The sequence below is a fragment of the Selaginella moellendorffii genome, unplaced genomic scaffold, assembly GCF_000143415.4.
Source record: "Selaginella moellendorffii unplaced genomic scaffold, v1.0 SELMOscaffold_64, whole genome shotgun sequence".
NCBI classification, from domain to species: domain Eukaryota; kingdom Viridiplantae; phylum Streptophyta; class Lycopodiopsida; order Selaginellales; family Selaginellaceae; genus Selaginella; species Selaginella moellendorffii.
This window is the reverse complement of record NW_003314325.1, coordinates 180,513-195,439: the sequence shown is the minus strand read 5'-3', so window position 1 is coordinate 195,439 and position 14,927 is coordinate 180,513. Positions and strand designations below refer to the sequence as shown.

General features: G+C 45.2%; 4 protein-coding genes across 12 annotated transcripts; 1 reads left to right on the top strand and 3 right to left on the bottom strand.

The window, feature by feature from the left end:
• Positions 1 to 2,290: 2,290 nt before the first annotated feature.
• On the bottom strand, positions 2,291 to 6,503 carry LOC9648580 (probable tRNA N6-adenosine threonylcarbamoyltransferase, mitochondrial). Of its 2 annotated transcripts, none has more exons than XM_024689998.1 (14): positions 4,719 to 4,761; positions 4,606 to 4,668; positions 4,295 to 4,554; positions 4,073 to 4,239; positions 3,949 to 4,024; positions 3,760 to 3,890; positions 3,596 to 3,709; positions 3,468 to 3,548; positions 3,336 to 3,416; positions 3,191 to 3,260; positions 3,016 to 3,137; positions 2,815 to 2,963; positions 2,556 to 2,748; positions 2,291 to 2,486 (listed from the first exon to the last, which is right to left on the bottom strand). In XM_024689998.1, exons 3-14 carry the CDS (start codon positions 4,505 to 4,507, stop codon positions 2,363 to 2,365), a joined length of 1,521 nt encoding a protein of 506 aa, XP_024545766.1. In that variant the 5' UTR covers positions 4,508 to 4,554; positions 4,606 to 4,668; positions 4,719 to 4,761; the 3' UTR covers positions 2,291 to 2,362. The 2 variants fall into 2 exon arrangements, with proteins under 2 accessions (XP_024545766.1, XP_002984756.1); XM_002984710.2 differs by lacking the exons at positions 2,291 to 2,486; positions 2,556 to 2,748; positions 2,815 to 2,963; ... (6 more) ...; positions 3,949 to 4,024; positions 4,073 to 4,239 and adding exons at positions 4,859 to 4,973; positions 5,022 to 5,105; positions 5,151 to 5,226; ... (7 more) ...; positions 6,249 to 6,293; positions 6,345 to 6,503 and having other exon boundaries at positions 4,507 to 4,668; positions 4,719 to 4,807.
• Positions 6,504 to 6,528: 25 nt separating this feature from the next.
• Positions 6,529 to 8,389, bottom strand: LOC9645091 (ribose-phosphate pyrophosphokinase 1). Of its 3 annotated transcripts, XM_024690012.1 has the most exons (9): positions 8,202 to 8,389; positions 8,021 to 8,146; positions 7,682 to 7,930; positions 7,481 to 7,624; positions 7,265 to 7,432; positions 7,136 to 7,205; positions 6,986 to 7,067; positions 6,777 to 6,930; positions 6,529 to 6,632 (listed from the first exon to the last, which is right to left on the bottom strand). In XM_024690012.1, exons 1-9 carry the CDS (start codon positions 8,343 to 8,345, stop codon positions 6,594 to 6,596), a joined length of 1,176 nt encoding a protein of 391 aa, XP_024545780.1. In that variant the 5' UTR covers positions 8,346 to 8,389; the 3' UTR covers positions 6,529 to 6,593. The 3 variants fall into 3 exon arrangements, with proteins under 3 accessions (XP_024545780.1, XP_024545779.1, XP_024545781.1); XM_024690011.1 differs by having other exon boundaries at positions 7,481 to 7,930; XM_024690013.1 differs by having other exon boundaries at positions 6,534 to 6,930.
• A 91-nt stretch (positions 8,390 to 8,480) lies between these two features.
• Positions 8,481 to 12,990, top strand: LOC9645090 (nodulin homeobox). 6 transcript variants are annotated; one of them, XR_002994235.1, is made up of 19 exons: positions 8,481 to 8,824; positions 8,888 to 9,016; positions 9,079 to 9,234; positions 9,290 to 9,373; positions 9,427 to 9,555; positions 9,606 to 9,833; positions 9,890 to 10,021; positions 10,071 to 10,166; positions 10,212 to 10,376; positions 10,428 to 10,734; positions 10,782 to 10,907; positions 10,959 to 11,028; positions 11,083 to 11,137; positions 11,195 to 11,377; positions 11,429 to 12,082; positions 12,131 to 12,165; positions 12,215 to 12,683; positions 12,736 to 12,795; positions 12,866 to 12,990. XR_002994235.1 is itself a non-coding variant. In XM_024689987.1 (19 exons), the coding sequence occupies exons 2-18, from the start codon at positions 8,786 to 8,788 to the stop codon at positions 12,681 to 12,683; spliced, it is 3,057 nt and encodes a 1,018-aa protein (XP_024545755.1). In that variant the 5' UTR covers positions 8,481 to 8,611; positions 8,669 to 8,785; the 3' UTR covers positions 12,736 to 12,990. The 6 variants fall into 6 exon arrangements, 2 of the variants coding, with proteins under 2 accessions (XP_024545755.1, XP_024545754.1); XR_002994234.1 differs by having other exon boundaries at positions 12,858 to 12,990; XR_002994236.1 differs by having other exon boundaries at positions 12,736 to 12,800.
• Positions 12,961 to 14,764, bottom strand: LOC9645089 (RING-H2 finger protein ATL43). The gene has a single exon (XM_002984708.2). It carries the CDS (start codon positions 13,915 to 13,917, stop codon positions 12,991 to 12,993), a length of 927 nt encoding a protein of 308 aa, XP_002984754.1. The 5' UTR covers positions 13,918 to 14,764; the 3' UTR covers positions 12,961 to 12,990.
• Positions 14,765 to 14,927: the final 163 nt, after the last annotated feature.

The following is a 14,927-nucleotide window of genomic DNA, read 5'->3' as shown; positions in this document are numbered from 1 at the left end:
GTATCTTTTATCCATCTAAAGCTTTTAAATAAATAGGTGGATTAGTGTTGCTATTAAAAAAATTAATTTTATATTATTAAATATTTTAATTTAGTACCCATGAAATTTTTCCTACCATTAATTGTTGATTAAAGTAGGTGAGGTAATAATTTATTTTTGTATAGCCTAACCAAACTACCATTGCTAAATTAACAAGTTTAATTTTTTGCTTACTAATCCCTTTAGCATATACTATCTTATGGCCTCAATTTACTGCTCTTTTAATGAATATTGTCATAAAAGCTACATGTTAGATGATTTAAAACTTTGAGACTCAATAATAATAATTTTTCATTTAGTGAAGATAATTATAAAAATTACAACCAAAGGTTTTTTTAAAGATAAAAATATATAATTAATCGCAAACCTTATAAATTTTAAAATTATAAATTATATACCTATTTTTATAGCTATATCAAACTTTATAGTATATATAGTTAATACATATTTTATTTTATTACATTTATTAAAATATATTTAGAATATATAATGACTTAATGGAGATACTTCATGATATTTTATGATTTTATAAAATAAATTATTAATACATTTACTTGCATATAAAGTTAAATCATCTACTATAGCTTATTATACATATAATAATTGTGGAGAAAGACTAAATAAACTAATATATAACAAAAAATTTATTATATTCAATTGTAATGTATAATTATAATATGTAAATGTTTTCATTAAGTTACTTAGGTTTACATTTTTGAACTTCCAAATTTGGGATAAATAAAAAAATTTATTTTAAAGATGATTTATAAGTATTGAATGGGATAGAAATCAACCATGTTCCAAAATGTAAAGACAAAGTGATAAATGAAGGTTTGTAATTTGTATTTGAAATCATAAAAAAATATAATTATTATAGATGACAACTTTAAAATGTTTTTAAAAATTTAATACAAAAGTGAAACTTCAGTAACAAGTATTTTGTATTAAAAATATAATTTAATATATAATTTACCATAAGATTACTATCAAATATTCACCTTTAAATAAATTTGCAAACTATTCATCCGAGAAGGTTTTAATATTATACAAGAACCTTCACACAAAGGACAGTTGATTCATTTTCTGCTATCATGGATGACAACAGCTCTGCTATCTCTATGCTTTCCTGGAAAACAGACAAGGTCAGCCTCCACAAGCACTGTCATTCTCAAAGTTAGACCCACCCCACGCCTGGCAATTGTTGGTGTGACTTTGTCGAGTGGCAGATCACGAGGTCCAAGTACTAGAACGTCATTCGGTTTTATGCGCGCAGTCATACTTCCGGGAGCAAGCCACTGGCAGTGGAATTTGATCACCGAGAGGCAAAGTTTTCAACTCTACTTACCGTCACATCTCCTGTGCTACAATCGACCAAGGCAGTCGCAAACGCTCCAGGGCCGCCCACCGCTATGTCTCTCCCCGAGATAACTACCACTGTCGAGTGAAAGGATGGTGTCCAATCTTGAGCCTGGCATGCGTGTTACCAGCGGTTTTAGCCAAGAAACTAGCTCTCTCACCTTGAGCGTGTCCATGCTTTCCAATGGTTCGTCTTGTACGTCGTCGCTGTCGTCGTATGTCCATTGGGCCCTTATTTCCTCCATATCCTTCTCATCCTCGCGGAGGTCTTGAACTCTTCCTTCTATGGCAGTCGTTACCCTGGCTTTGGTTGAGAGTCAGGGAAAAAGAAACCACACCATTACCTCGACATAAGATACTCAATAGCATGCGAGAGATCTCTGTGACTTTCGAATGCTTCCGAGCACAAATCTTGGAACGTATACACCCTTTCATGTGTAAGACTCGTGGCCCCTGTTAAAAGAAAAAGGGAACGATCAAAGGGACGAGAAAACGTGAGATAGAAACTCACGCTTGTTATGTGATCCGCAGCCATCCAGAACAACAAAAATTAAAGTTTTCCCCTCGACGTCCAGAGACGTGATAAAGCTCTAGCAGAAATTTTCATTGCATGATTTGGCGCAACAACACTTACCAAGTTACATGGCTGCTGCTTGTCGATCCTGGCGCAAGACACAAGATTGTCGACATGGATTTGCCGCCCAGAACCAGGATACCAGATTCCCCCTTGCATCACAAAACCCTAAAACAGGTATCTGTATTAGGGTTTAAGGTTTAGGCTTATATATAACGGTGTTTAGAAATGAGAATAAAAATAGCCTTAGAATTACATTAATCAGGAAGTTCTGGAAATGCCTTTTAATCTTATACTATATGGACATGGCAAAAGTAAGTCTTCCAGATCAAATTTCAAAACAATGTGTAATTTAAGCCAAATTAACATGATTCCAAGAGAGAGAGCGAGTTCCTACAAGAGATACACGCTATCAAGAACAGCGAAGCCAGTGGCTACGCCTCCCTCGTCTACTTTCGAGGCTTTTGTTCTCAGCAAGTAGCCACAATCCTTGTTGGTGATTTCTCTTTCGCCATTCCTGCAAAGGGATTGAGAGAAAAAGAAAAGAAGTGAAATGAAAAGAAGTGAAATGGCTCGAGATACTCACCTCAAGTATGCGCTAAAGATTCCCAGCTCCGAGACTGCTTGCTCGGCGCTCCATTCGCCTCCTCGCAGGAGATAGGACGTGTACGTCGGTGGGAAGATGCGCTGCATGAGGATATAAGCCGAAAGCCCGGCTCCTCCGTCTCTCAGTAGCTCTTCGAGCTTCGCTTTCACAGCGCTGCCATAGATGTTGTTTCCTGTGAAAGGCGAAAACGATGAGCTCGACGCTTGCAAGCTGGAGAAACTTGGAAACGAAAACTCACCACCGCCTTCGCGTTGAGGCTTTAGAACAAATAGCTCGGGCTGCTGGATGGCTTTGTTGATGATGTCGTGACACTCTTCGCTGTCGAGGCCCCACAGCCCCGCAAAGCACTCACGAATGATCTTCGCGGCGTTTTTGTCTTGAACAAACCTTGAAGAATGGATGAACTGTCAAACTAGCTGAAAACAAAGGACGGCAGTACCTTTCTAGTACATTCGGCTTGGCAAGCTCTTGTTGCACTTTTTTGGTTCCAGCTAAGTGGTATGAGATCGATGGACATTTTATGGCCGAGGAACGCTCCAGCAGCAATCTCGCGTGCCATTCCTTGTACCGAAACAACAAGAAAATAAAGAAATAGCCTCGAATGGCTCACATACCCGCTCGGAAGGATAATCAGTGGGTGCGTAGCCTGATCTGTAGTAGATGACCGCGACAGGATGCCCATCACTGCGAAAACCAAACGCAAAAGAAAAGCAAAAAACATAACTGTAACTGGTAAAATCCAAAAAAGATTGCACTCACACAGAAAGCGTTCCATTGGAAGATAGATGCGCTTGAGAATAAAGTTCACTTAGCGTTCGACGAATCACATTGGCACCGTGACTGACTTAAAGTCAAGGAACAAAAACATCAACAAACAGAGAAAAAGGATACAGCTCGTGAAGATATTTTTCCAGCCAGAACTGATCATACATATTCCGCTCGTTTGGTTGTACAACAACGAGCACAGCTGCGCTGGGAGTAGAATGTGTCAGTAGTTTTTAAAGCATGCATCCACTCACCTCGTGTTCCCAAATTCCTTCCAAGCAAGTCCCAAGACATCACCAAATGCAACAGCTGCGTTGTTCTCGGGAACTTTTCCGGGGTCAAGATGCTCGACTCTTTTAATGACGTCCCTGAGGAAACAATCATAAGTTATCTACAGCTATGAAACAGGAGTGAATACCTGTGCAGCTGGCTTACAAGTGAACCAAGGCCAGCGAAAGAAGAAGAGATGGTGTTTATCTCAACCTGTAACAGCTTGCCTGTGACCATATCTCGCATATAGTCCGACCGATGCATTCCAAGTTGTATGTTCTAAAATGCATAGATCAAGTCAGGAGTAGAATCAGAATGAGGAAAGTCTGAATCTTACTTGCACAATGCCTTCAGCTCGAATTTTCGAGTGAATGTCGAGCAGTTTGTCCGTGAAAGGATCAGCAGTACGTGTCCTGAGAAAAAGTGAGCAGAAAGAAACGGAGTCCAAAACAAATACAGACTTTGCGAGTGTTTGCTCAAGAAAATCACTGTCGGAGCTCACACGATCAACGAGCGTGTTAAAATGCGATCCAAGGTTGAGAGCTTGCTGGAAGAGAGCCTCGGGAAAGGGAGAAGGAAGAAGCGCAACCGGTGCATGAACAATTCCAACACCTGGATTTACAGAGCCCTGCGCAACAGAAAAGTATGAAAAGAAAGAAGGTTTCGACCGAAAAGCCCTTTACCTCGATCGATCTATCACCAATGACGAGGCCATTCAGAGAGGCCCAGGTGAGCGCCTTGGAAACCAGCGTTGCAGCGACATCCTTGCTCACAGAAACTTGGGCTCGTTCCAAGTTCTCTTCTTCCTTTATTTTCGAACTCAGCGCCATTGCTCTCACCTGCCTTGCCTGGAGATGTGGGCTGAAAGGATTCGCGGAGGTAGCCACGCTCAGCATGAGTTCAAACCCTCTTACTGTTATGATGCATTCAAAGCAGACTTTTTCTGTGAGATCTGTGAAGTTAGCGAAGGAAAATCTTCCGTGTTCTTCTTAACTGGCCTTCCCGAGGATGTTTCTCGACAAATTTCACCCAGCTTCCATCTAGGCCTTAAATCCACCTGAAAAAAGCCACTGGCTCGAGTGCATACAAAAAGGTAAAATGAGGTACCCAATAGTCTTCAGGTTCATCGACGGGAGGTGGTGGATCATAAAGCCCCAGACGAATGTACTCGACTCCAGTCCATGCAACCATCACTCCTGAATTCGAAAGGCCCGGTGAAGCAGCGATGAATTGCAATTTCAACAAACCATTGTCTGTGCAGAGACGTGGTGGAGGAAAGAACAAATCCAGTTGATGCTCTTTTGCTACAGCGCCAAGTCGACTTCTAAGGTACTTGTTCGAAGCTACGCCACCAGCGACAACCTGAGCCATCACGAATTAATCCAATGCTTTGGCCAAGCGAAGGCTTACCATGCGCTTCATGCATGGTTCCATTTCTCTGGCCCACTCCAGTGCCCGGCGGCATCTATCTTCAAGGTGACGCACAGCCACCACCTGCATTACAAACTTCAGCCGATAATCAAAAATTATGTAACAAACCTGAAAGGAAGCGGCCACATTGGCTCGTGATTGTCGATCGCTTGAGCTTGCAGAAGCTAAAGGTACTGCACCATTGCTGCCACGTCAAGAAAAACTTTCATAAGCCAAGACACTGGTAGTGAAGCCTTACATGTTTAAAGATTCAATTGTGAGCTTCACTTGAGTCTTCAGTCCCGCATACGAAAAGTTGCAATCTTTATGGGACCTCATTGGTACCTGTCAGAACAAGTTTACATAGTCAAATAAAGGGATCCAGGCATGTTGCTTACAGTAAACTTGAACGCGTCTGCATCTCCTTCTAGAGCAAGTTCTTCAAGAGCAGGACCACCTCCTTTACAAATGTCAAGACCAAGGAGCCTCGCTGTTTTGTCATAAGCCTGCAGTTTTCATGGGGAAATAATTGAACAGGAGCTCAACAACAAACCTCTCCAACGGCATCATCTAAAGTAGTTCCTAGTTCAACATAATCGCCCACATCTTTTGCAATGAGAAGAAGGTTGTGACCACCTGCCAATTGCGTGCTTGTATGCGATAGAAAGAAACTTAAGCACAAACCTGAAACCAGAAGAACAAGGAAGGGAAACTGAATATCAGCATTCGTGAGTCTGGATCAAACAAGCCACAAGAAGCACAGGATCAAGAAACTAGAGAAAAGAGAAATGAAACCTTGCAACTAAAGCGTGAGCTTCCATGTGATGTACTCCCACAAATGGTAACCTCCAGCAGCGAGAAATAGAGCGAGCCTTCCTTACACCGACTGTAGAAAAACAATGTACTCAGTGTAAGCCCAGGAAAGATCACAAAGAACGTTACCATCCAAGCACAAACTCAAGCCAGGACCAATTGTCACAGCTACTGCTGCCAGATCTGACTCCTTCACTTTTGCATTCTCTAGAGCTTGTGCCACCACCTAAAGAACATAAAACAACTCTCAAAGCGTCCATGGAAAGGAGAATAGCTTACTTCGTCGATTGCTTGCTCGTGGTTTAGACGTGCTGCTAGAGGCATCACCCCACCATACTGTCGAAGCAACTCTGCCTTGAATCCAAAGAAACAAAACAAAACAGAATAAAAACAAAGAAGAGAGAAAAAAAGTACCTGCGATCTCAGTGCCTCTCCCAAAATCTTTCCATCGCTAGTGACCTGATACGAACCTTGAGAAAATGCAATCTCACTGCAAGAAAATCCACTTACAACAGCGGCTCCAGTGTCGTCGCAGCTCGTCTCGATTCCCAGAACAGGCAGCGGACCAGCAGCCGCAGCGAGAAAAGAAGGGCGCCGTGCAGGACTTTGCGCATTTGGGACGAATGTGAGGCGCCATTGGCAGGGATTGGCAAGAGCAAGCGCCATAGCTCGAAAAACCCTAAATCGAGGGAAAGAAGATTCAAAAACGAGTTTATAACATTACATAACAAAGAATTACATTGGCATTGTTTCGATTGATCAGTCGATACCAAGTCCCAAGTGCGATTCAAATCCAGTCTAGCACGCGATCAAGAACAAAGATTTAATCTTGCTGGAGAATAGAAATGGAGAGAAGATCAAAAGCATTTTCATGGAGGAAAAAGAAGAAACTCGAATGAAAAGAATTTTGGATCCACTAAGCTACCCAAAAATGCTACTCACAGAGCTATCCCCATACACCCGCCAGATGGTTTCACCGAGGAGGTTCGCCACCGAGAGAATTGTAAGCTCCTTGAAGCTCTCTTTCACTGGAATCGTGTTTGTGATGATCACTTCTTCGAAGAGACCACCTGATAGGCGCTCGATCGCAGGAGGACTGCAAGAACAGCAAAGTGAATACCAAAATCGCACTGAGAGAAAAATGTTTGAACCTGAAAACACCGTGTGTGCAGCAAGCGTAGACAGCTCTGGCTCCTTCTTGACGAAGAAGCGCAGCTCCATTTGCTATCGTCCCTGAGAAAAGGAAAAACCACGCAAATCACTTCCGGAAGAACAAAGCAAAGATGAAAGATTCAATTCACCAGCAGTGTCAATCATATCATCTACCACGACTGCGATTTTGCCATTGACATCACCGATAAGATTCATCACCTGAAAAGAAAAAGAAAAAGAAATCTTTGAGAGAAACCAAAGAAGGAAACAAATCGCACCTCAGAAACATTGTGACTTTGACGTCGTTTGTCCACGATCGCGAGCGGTGCATCCGAGAGTTTCTTGGCGAAGGCCCGAGCGCGAGCAACACCACCCACGTCCGGGGAGACTACTACGAAATCGTCAGCTGATATCATCTTGCTTGCGAGGTAGTCCAGTATAACGGGCTGTAGCTCGAAACATAAGCTCGCTTAGAGGAGAGAAACCAAAGTTACCTGACCATAAACATGATCCACGGGAATGTCAAAGTAACCCAACGCCTGCCCCGAGTGTAAGTCGCATGCAAGAACACGGTTCGCACCGGCTTCTGTCAAAAGATTTGCAACAAGCTTTGCTGCAATCGATTCACGTCCTTGAGTCTGAAAAACATCACACGACGTGTAGATTGAAAGAAAAAGCTGGATCACAGTGACTACCTTTCTGTCAGCTCTGGCGTATCCAAAGTATGGAATTACTGCTGTGATGGTCTTGGCGGATGCACGCCGGCATGCGTCTATCATGACCAGTAGCTCCATCAAGTTCTCATTTGCGGGTGGACAAGTCGGCTGGACCAAGAACACTTCACTGCCTCTCACGCTTTCCTGTAGCTGGACGTAGATTTCACCGTCAGCAAAGCGCTTGATGCAAATCTTTCCAAGTTCTAGGCCCATGTAGCACGCGATTTCCTGATAGCAACAAAAGAGACAAAGGGAGGAACAAACAGCCAAAGTTTTAACAATAGAGACAACGAGAACAAAAGAAAGCTTTTCTTCTACCTTGGCCAGTGGCAGATTCGCTGTTCCCGAGAAAATTTTCAAGCGATTATCCGGCCTCGAGGAAGGCATGTTGATTCCTCTCGCCGTGAGAATGTCACGTTGTGAGAGGACGCTCTTGAGCTCAGCCTGAACCGACCTAGATCAACGCAAATCCGGAAGAGAAGAGGGGGAAATCACTCACTTCAAAACTCGAGCTCGAGCAATCTTTGCTGTTGATCGAGAATCCAGCTTGCGAGACGCACAATGCGGCTGCTCTGCCGCCTCTCCTGCCATAGTTCTCGCCCAATCTCACTGACAGTGAGCTAGGGCTCACCAGGGAAGCCATGGCGCTTCCACTTGCCAATCACACGATAGCCATAAGCCCTAAACCTTTGCAATGGGGAATATTCTTTAAAGTGGGGACGAATATGCTCCACCGGGTATATGTCTATCTAGGGTTCACTGATAGTCATATTGGCATTTTTTTTGTTCTCTCGTCCTCCACGGAAGAAGGCGCAAGGCGGTGGGAGCTGCCGGCAGGAATTGGGGTTTCTACGCTGCGCTCTCCATGCTCGCGAATCCAGATTCAGCTCTTGGCATCGGCAATGCCGGGTAATCGCGAGCGATATTTCGGTGTGATGCGCAGGGATTCATCGTTTTTCCGTGAAGGTGAGGGTGCTTGGGGCACATTCTGTGTGATCTAGTGACGGAGCCGGCGGGTAGGCGCTTGCAACGCGCTGCTAGGATAGCCGCAGGGAAAAGATCTGGAAATCGGCCGCTAGTAAGATGGTGAAGGAGGATGGAAGCCGACGTGCGGATAGTGTTGTGAGTGTCGATCGTGTTGGGTGTGGTTTCATGGACTGAGGCTTTGCGGTGTTTGTGGCACAGGTGCTTGATATCAACATGGCCATTGAGGAGCTACACAAGTTTAGTCCCCATGAGATGAAGAAAATCCTTCAGGATACTCACTGCCTAAGCTTCCGTGTGAGCTCAACAACGAAGGGAGCGATCGTCAGTGTAAGCTTTTGGAAATTTTTTAGGCGTGTTGGGTTTTCTTTCTAACGCTTTACTGGATCTAGGTGGACATCGAGAAGCTGGCTACTTTTCTTCCACTTCACTTGCTCGCGTGTGTAGCGTCTAGCATCTCCCAGCCCCGATTTCGCTATCTTCTTCGAGGAGTTCGGCTTTTACACTCGTTAAGTAATTTGGCTCCTCGTTATCCTAAGCTTGAGCAGGTACTGGACTTTGACTGACCGATTGAGTTTCTCAAGGTTTCATTTCTTTATGCAGATACTGCTTCAAGAAGTTAAGATACGCGAACAGATAATCGACCTAGTGATTTTCATGCTGATTGTTCTGGCAGATGTAGAGCCGGTGCGCCCCATTTTTGCTTTTCCTACTTTTCTGAGGGCCTGTTTTGTATCCAGGATGGTCGCTGGGGAAGTTTTCTAGCAGTACTCCACTCGGCTTTGGTAGCCTGCTGCCTGTACCTTCTGACAGCATTTGTCACGCCAGAATGGCGAGACGTTGCTCCTGTTTTACTGGCTCATCCCAAGGCAAGCAACACTTTTAATTGCATCTCAAGGTAACACTTTCTCTGTGCCAGGTGGACATATTTATGGATGCTGCGTTTGATGCTGTGAGGCGAGATATTGGGCTGTTGCAAGGGAGATTCAAAGCTTTGAGTGCAAAGCTAGCAAAGGAGAAGACACCTCCACTCTGTGGTGCTGAACAAGTTTCATCGACAACGTTGGAGCATTGCGAAGCTTCTTTGCAGGTTCTACAAGCTCTGTCTGAACCCCAAGCTTTCAGGGATCGTTTGCTTAATCATAAGGTTTGTTGTCTCCTTGTGGTTTTCTGTTTTTATTTACCTTGGTTACTTGGTTGCAGGAACTCTGTAAAAATGGTGGTATTCTATCACTAGTTTTGGTAGTGCTGCAGCTACAACTGCCATCACATTTGCAACACATACAAGCTTTATCAGCATCAATCTCTCGCGTGAAATCTAAAGTTCTTGCAATGGTGAGATTTGATTCAATTTTGTTCGGATTTTGATTCGGGAGGATTGCAGCTTTTGAAGTTTTGTGAGACGGAAACAGTCTCGTTTCTGGACGAAGTGGCAACTGATCCGAAAAGCATGCAGTTGGCGAAGATGGTTGCAGCAGAGGTAAAACCTCTTATTTGTCTCCGTATGACTGACTCCGCCTTGCAGATTGTTTTGCTCGTCAAAAATGCATTCTTTGAAACGTTTACAGTGCAAATGGTTCAGGAAGATATTGAAAAGTGCCCAGCCGGAATGCTTTATTTAAATGCTATGCGGCTTGCGGATGTTTTGTCGGATGACTCGAACTTTCGCAACTTCTTTATGGACCGTATAGTAAGTGCTTGTTGGACTTCTTCACTCATTACCTTATGATTTATATTACAGGCTCCGGATTTAGCTACGATTTTGGCTATGGATCCCTCAGAATTTTGTTCCAAGTGGTGTGGGGGTTGCTCAGCTCAAGATATGGCTGACTGTGAAATTGACGCTACCCTCGTCTATGATCCGTTTCATGGTTCAGGAGCAGCAATGTTGTCCTTCAAGCCATCGCCAGGAACTTCTGAAGAAGGTAACAGTGGCTGTAGCTTGTCTATTAAGCCGGTGGAGCCGACGTTCTATGCCCAAGAACTCTCAGCTTTGCTAGTAAAGCTATTCGCAAATCTCCATTGTTTCAATCCCGAAGTTTGTCCAGGTATTATTGTTTTGTCATTTTATCCTGACATGACATCATTTCTACAGCCGACGAAAAGGATCGATTTTTGTGTTTGTTTATGCGCTGTCTCTCCGCCGGTCCACTGAGCCCCTTAAGCAGCTCTTTTTTTATGACTTCGGATCAAACTGCTGTCAGAGTTTGCGAGAATCTTCGTAAGTTTTATCAATCACAGCATTTCCATCACAAGTGCATATGCTTTATAGATATACTTGTCGATCACGTGGCTTCGCTTCCTTCTGATTTGGCAAACGACGAGGATGTCCAGCTTGCTAGGTATCATTATGCATTTTCTCTTCTGTGATTACTAATGTGGTTTTGTGGTGCTAGTGTTTTTGCTGCAGAGTTACATGAAGCATTTTGCTTATCTCCCGACGTGCATGCGGTGAGATTTTTCTGCATGCTTTATATAAATAATGTGTTTATAACTTTGAGAATGCAGGACGCTCCCGTGGTTACATACGTACGAGATGCTCATGAACAACGGCTTGGAGCTATAGTAGCTCGCCGGGTTCCTTCAGAACGCTGGCAAAGATTACAACGCGAGATGGAGCAAAATATTCCCGAATGCGATCCCCATATCTTACCCGCTCATGAGGAGACCACTCCATTACACGTCCCTGAGGTAAATTGTGCGGTTGTAGAGCTTATTGTTTATTATTTTTTGTTTGATCAGGAAGCTTCATCTGCTGTTGATAGCAAGGCAGATGTCAACGTAGACGTTAAGCTGCAAGAAGACGAAGGGCCACAGTCCGGTGTACAGTCCGGTGTAAAAGTAGAAGAGGAGTGTGTTTCTGCCAGGGAATCTGATGCGAAGGACTTGCCTGTAAAGACAGAACTTGATGAGGTGGTCATGAAGACGGACACTGAAGTGAAGGAGCCAGATGAAGTGGCTCCAAAGGTGGAGGAAGAACCAAAAGAAGATATCAAAACGAGCGTAACAAACGTACCCATAATTGATCCGCTGCCCGTGATTGAACCGCTGCCGGAACCAACAGTGCTGGTACATCCTAGCGGTTTGCAGGCTGCTACACCAGTTATAGAAAGACCACCAGAAAGATTACTGCCACCTCGGCCTCCGCAAGTTCAAGTAGAGCCACAACAAAACCATCCTGCGGCAGTTGAGGAGAGGGAGAGAATAAGTTTAATACGGAAGCATGAAGATGAGGCCAGAGCTGACCATCATCATATGGAACAACCTCGAAAGAGGCAACGACGTATCATGAGCGAGCAGCAAATTGCTGTGATGGAGGCTGCTCTGAAGGAGGAGCCTGAAATGCAAAGATACGCCGAGAGAGTACGACATTGGAGCATTATTCTCAACAAGATGGTAAGTTCTCTGCTTGAAAATTCGTGTTCTCAGTTTCTGCTGTTTCAGGGTCCCGAGATCACTACTGGTCAGCTAAAGAACTGGTAAGCTTTAGCACTCGTCATTTATCCTCTACTCAATTCGCAATTTCAGGATAAACAACCGGAAGGCGAAACTCGCCAAGCTGGCTAAAGAGGGCCGTTTGGATCCCGCCGTTGTCAACAGACCAAAACCATGCTACGTTAGTAGCAGCAATTTCGAAGAACCACCGGTTATTGAGGAAGACTTACATCACAGAACAGCATATAACAACAATGTCAGCCACCGTCCGGAGCCCCCGGTGATCGAAATGGAACCAAGTGTCACGCAGATAGGCCAGAACGTCGTACTCAAGGATGAGCTGGGAAGAGAGATTGCCTACGGCATCACAAAGGCAGTCACGCCAGGCGAAGAAGGAGCTGTAGCAATGTGTCTGGTGGAGATCGTCGATCTCAAGGTTGATCGAGGGACAAAGCTTCCAATCGGATCGGACTTCATGGGAACAACGTTTGACGAAGCAGAGAAGAAGCTTGGAAAGTTGATAGTAGCTTGGCCATCAAATAACGTCCGGCTGAGGCTCTAGGTAACATATTGTCTTGGACTTTAACGAGCTAGCTACAACAATTCATTACTAGGAGCAATCCGGCTGGCCGAGCAAGGAGGAGCATTTTGTACACTAGGAGAGTGCGTCTCAGGCAAGGTTTTAGCCAGATTTGTTGTACAATTTCACACACCTTTTTAATTCAACCTTCTTCAGGAGAGCAGCGATTCCATGCTGGTTTCTTACGAGCTCTGTTCCATACTCCAGGCAAGAGATAAGACAGCAAACAGGATCATTTTACTGTTTGTTACTGCGTTGGTAATCTATAAATTCTCTTTTATTTCCAGAATCAGATGCTTCTATGTGCGAAGGAAGAAGAAGGCTTAAGTTTCGGACTGAAGAAGCTGCTGTATCTAAACGATGAATCCAGAGACGCGCTTCTTCTCATCGCGGCCAATTCAGAATGGCCAGAGTGACTGCCGCCAGTGGACAAGTTGGAGGAGATTTGCGACCCAGGTTTCACCGGACGAAAGCAAGATGACGAGGACGACGAAGAGAGATCATCGAGCTCGTCGTTGCCAGCTTTTAAAGCCACGTCGATCACAAGAGCAGCAGGACTTGGGATTTGAGGGCCGAGCTCTTGCGGTGGAGGAGAAGCCCGTTCTTGGTGGTGGCAGTCCGGCTGCTCCTCGTGGTGAAGATAGTAATTTTCGAGATCGACGATGTCCTGACACGAGACGAACGTCCGACAAACCGGGCAGCTGGCACGAGACGCAAACCACTTGTCGACGCAGACAACATGAAAGACGTGCTTGCACCGCGGCAAGAGCCGGAGAAGATCACCGCCTTCGTACTTTGACAAGCAAACCGGGCACTCGTCCACGCCGAGAACTCCGACTCCCTGAAGCTTGAGCGAAGGCTGGAGCTTCGGGAGAGCATCGACGAGCCACTGGGAGAGGGTGCCGTGGGAGTCGAGTGGTAGCCTCAAAGCCCCGCCTTGGACATGGTGGTGGCGAGTGGAGGAGAAATTCCCGTTTCCAGTCGCGGGGCTGGAGGCTACGGCAGCGGCTCGCGACGAGAGCACCCTCTTGCAATGCCGGCCGTAGAGGACGAGGAAGAACGTCACACAGAGAAGAGCTGCGAGGATCCCGACCACAATCGCGACTTTGGGCTCGAATCCACACGGTACTTCAGAGTCTTCGTCGGAGCTTGGATCTACAGATGGAAGGAGAGGTGGCATCGAGGATGAGGCGATGATGGGCAACAAAAACACCATCTTGGCTGGTTCTTTCCTGGAGCTCCTCCTTGCAGCCTCTCCCTCGTGTAAGTGACTTCCTGTCTTACTACTACTCTTCTTTCTACTAGCTCCTCATTCCTTTTTTTCCTGCTGTTTTCCAGGCGTGATCTAATCGGGCCAACACAAACCGTTGTGCTGCAGCAAGGGGCCGCAGCAAAACGATCAAAATCGCATTTTTTACCCAGCACAGAGCAGACTATAGCGTCATAAAAGACATTTAACAACGACAATGCCTTGCGAGCGAGGATCCTGGACCGTTTGCTCCTCGATCAGTCGCGACTTAAAAGGCCTTAAGAATCCATCCCGCCCCCGCTACTGCTGCTGCTAAGGGCGACTACTTCTACTACGAACAACCTCATGAGGCTACAAAAATTCCCGTTTCAGGCAAGTTCTCCAAAAGTTTCTTCGTTTGGAATGGATGACTCAGCTGCTGCGACTGGCTGTTTCTATTCCAGTGCAAGCCTTCGCTCTACTGTGGAGGAGACTCATTGGCGACCCCGGGCTTATCCTCTTCAATGCTGCTTGCCGAATAAGACTTGGATCTTCCTGGCGTGCATGGCGAGCATGTGTACGTATTTTCTTTGTTGTGTGGCGTAGGGCGTGATCTTCATCCGACTGTGGATCAGCGTGGAGTTAAATCGTGTTCTCGTCGTTGCTCGGCCAAGTGTTGTCTTGGCTGTCCTCCTTACAAGTGTTGCTAGCTTTTGGTGATGATTATTGTCGGTTCAAGTGCTTTCGTGAGCTTCCTTCTTTCCTTTGTAGTTCTTATATCTTGCTTGCTCGATTAAAACTACTTTTTGTCGAGAGCTACAGAGATGACACCACTGCTCGTCCTGGTTTGATTTGATGTCCCTTCTACTAACAACAGAGACAGGGCTCTCTCTAGTTCTGTTCACCAGCAATTTTTTGGAAGATCGCCAAAACTTCAACGCATCGAAATAGAAAATTCGAGGGAGATATCAGCATCGTTCCGATGAGATACCGCTCGC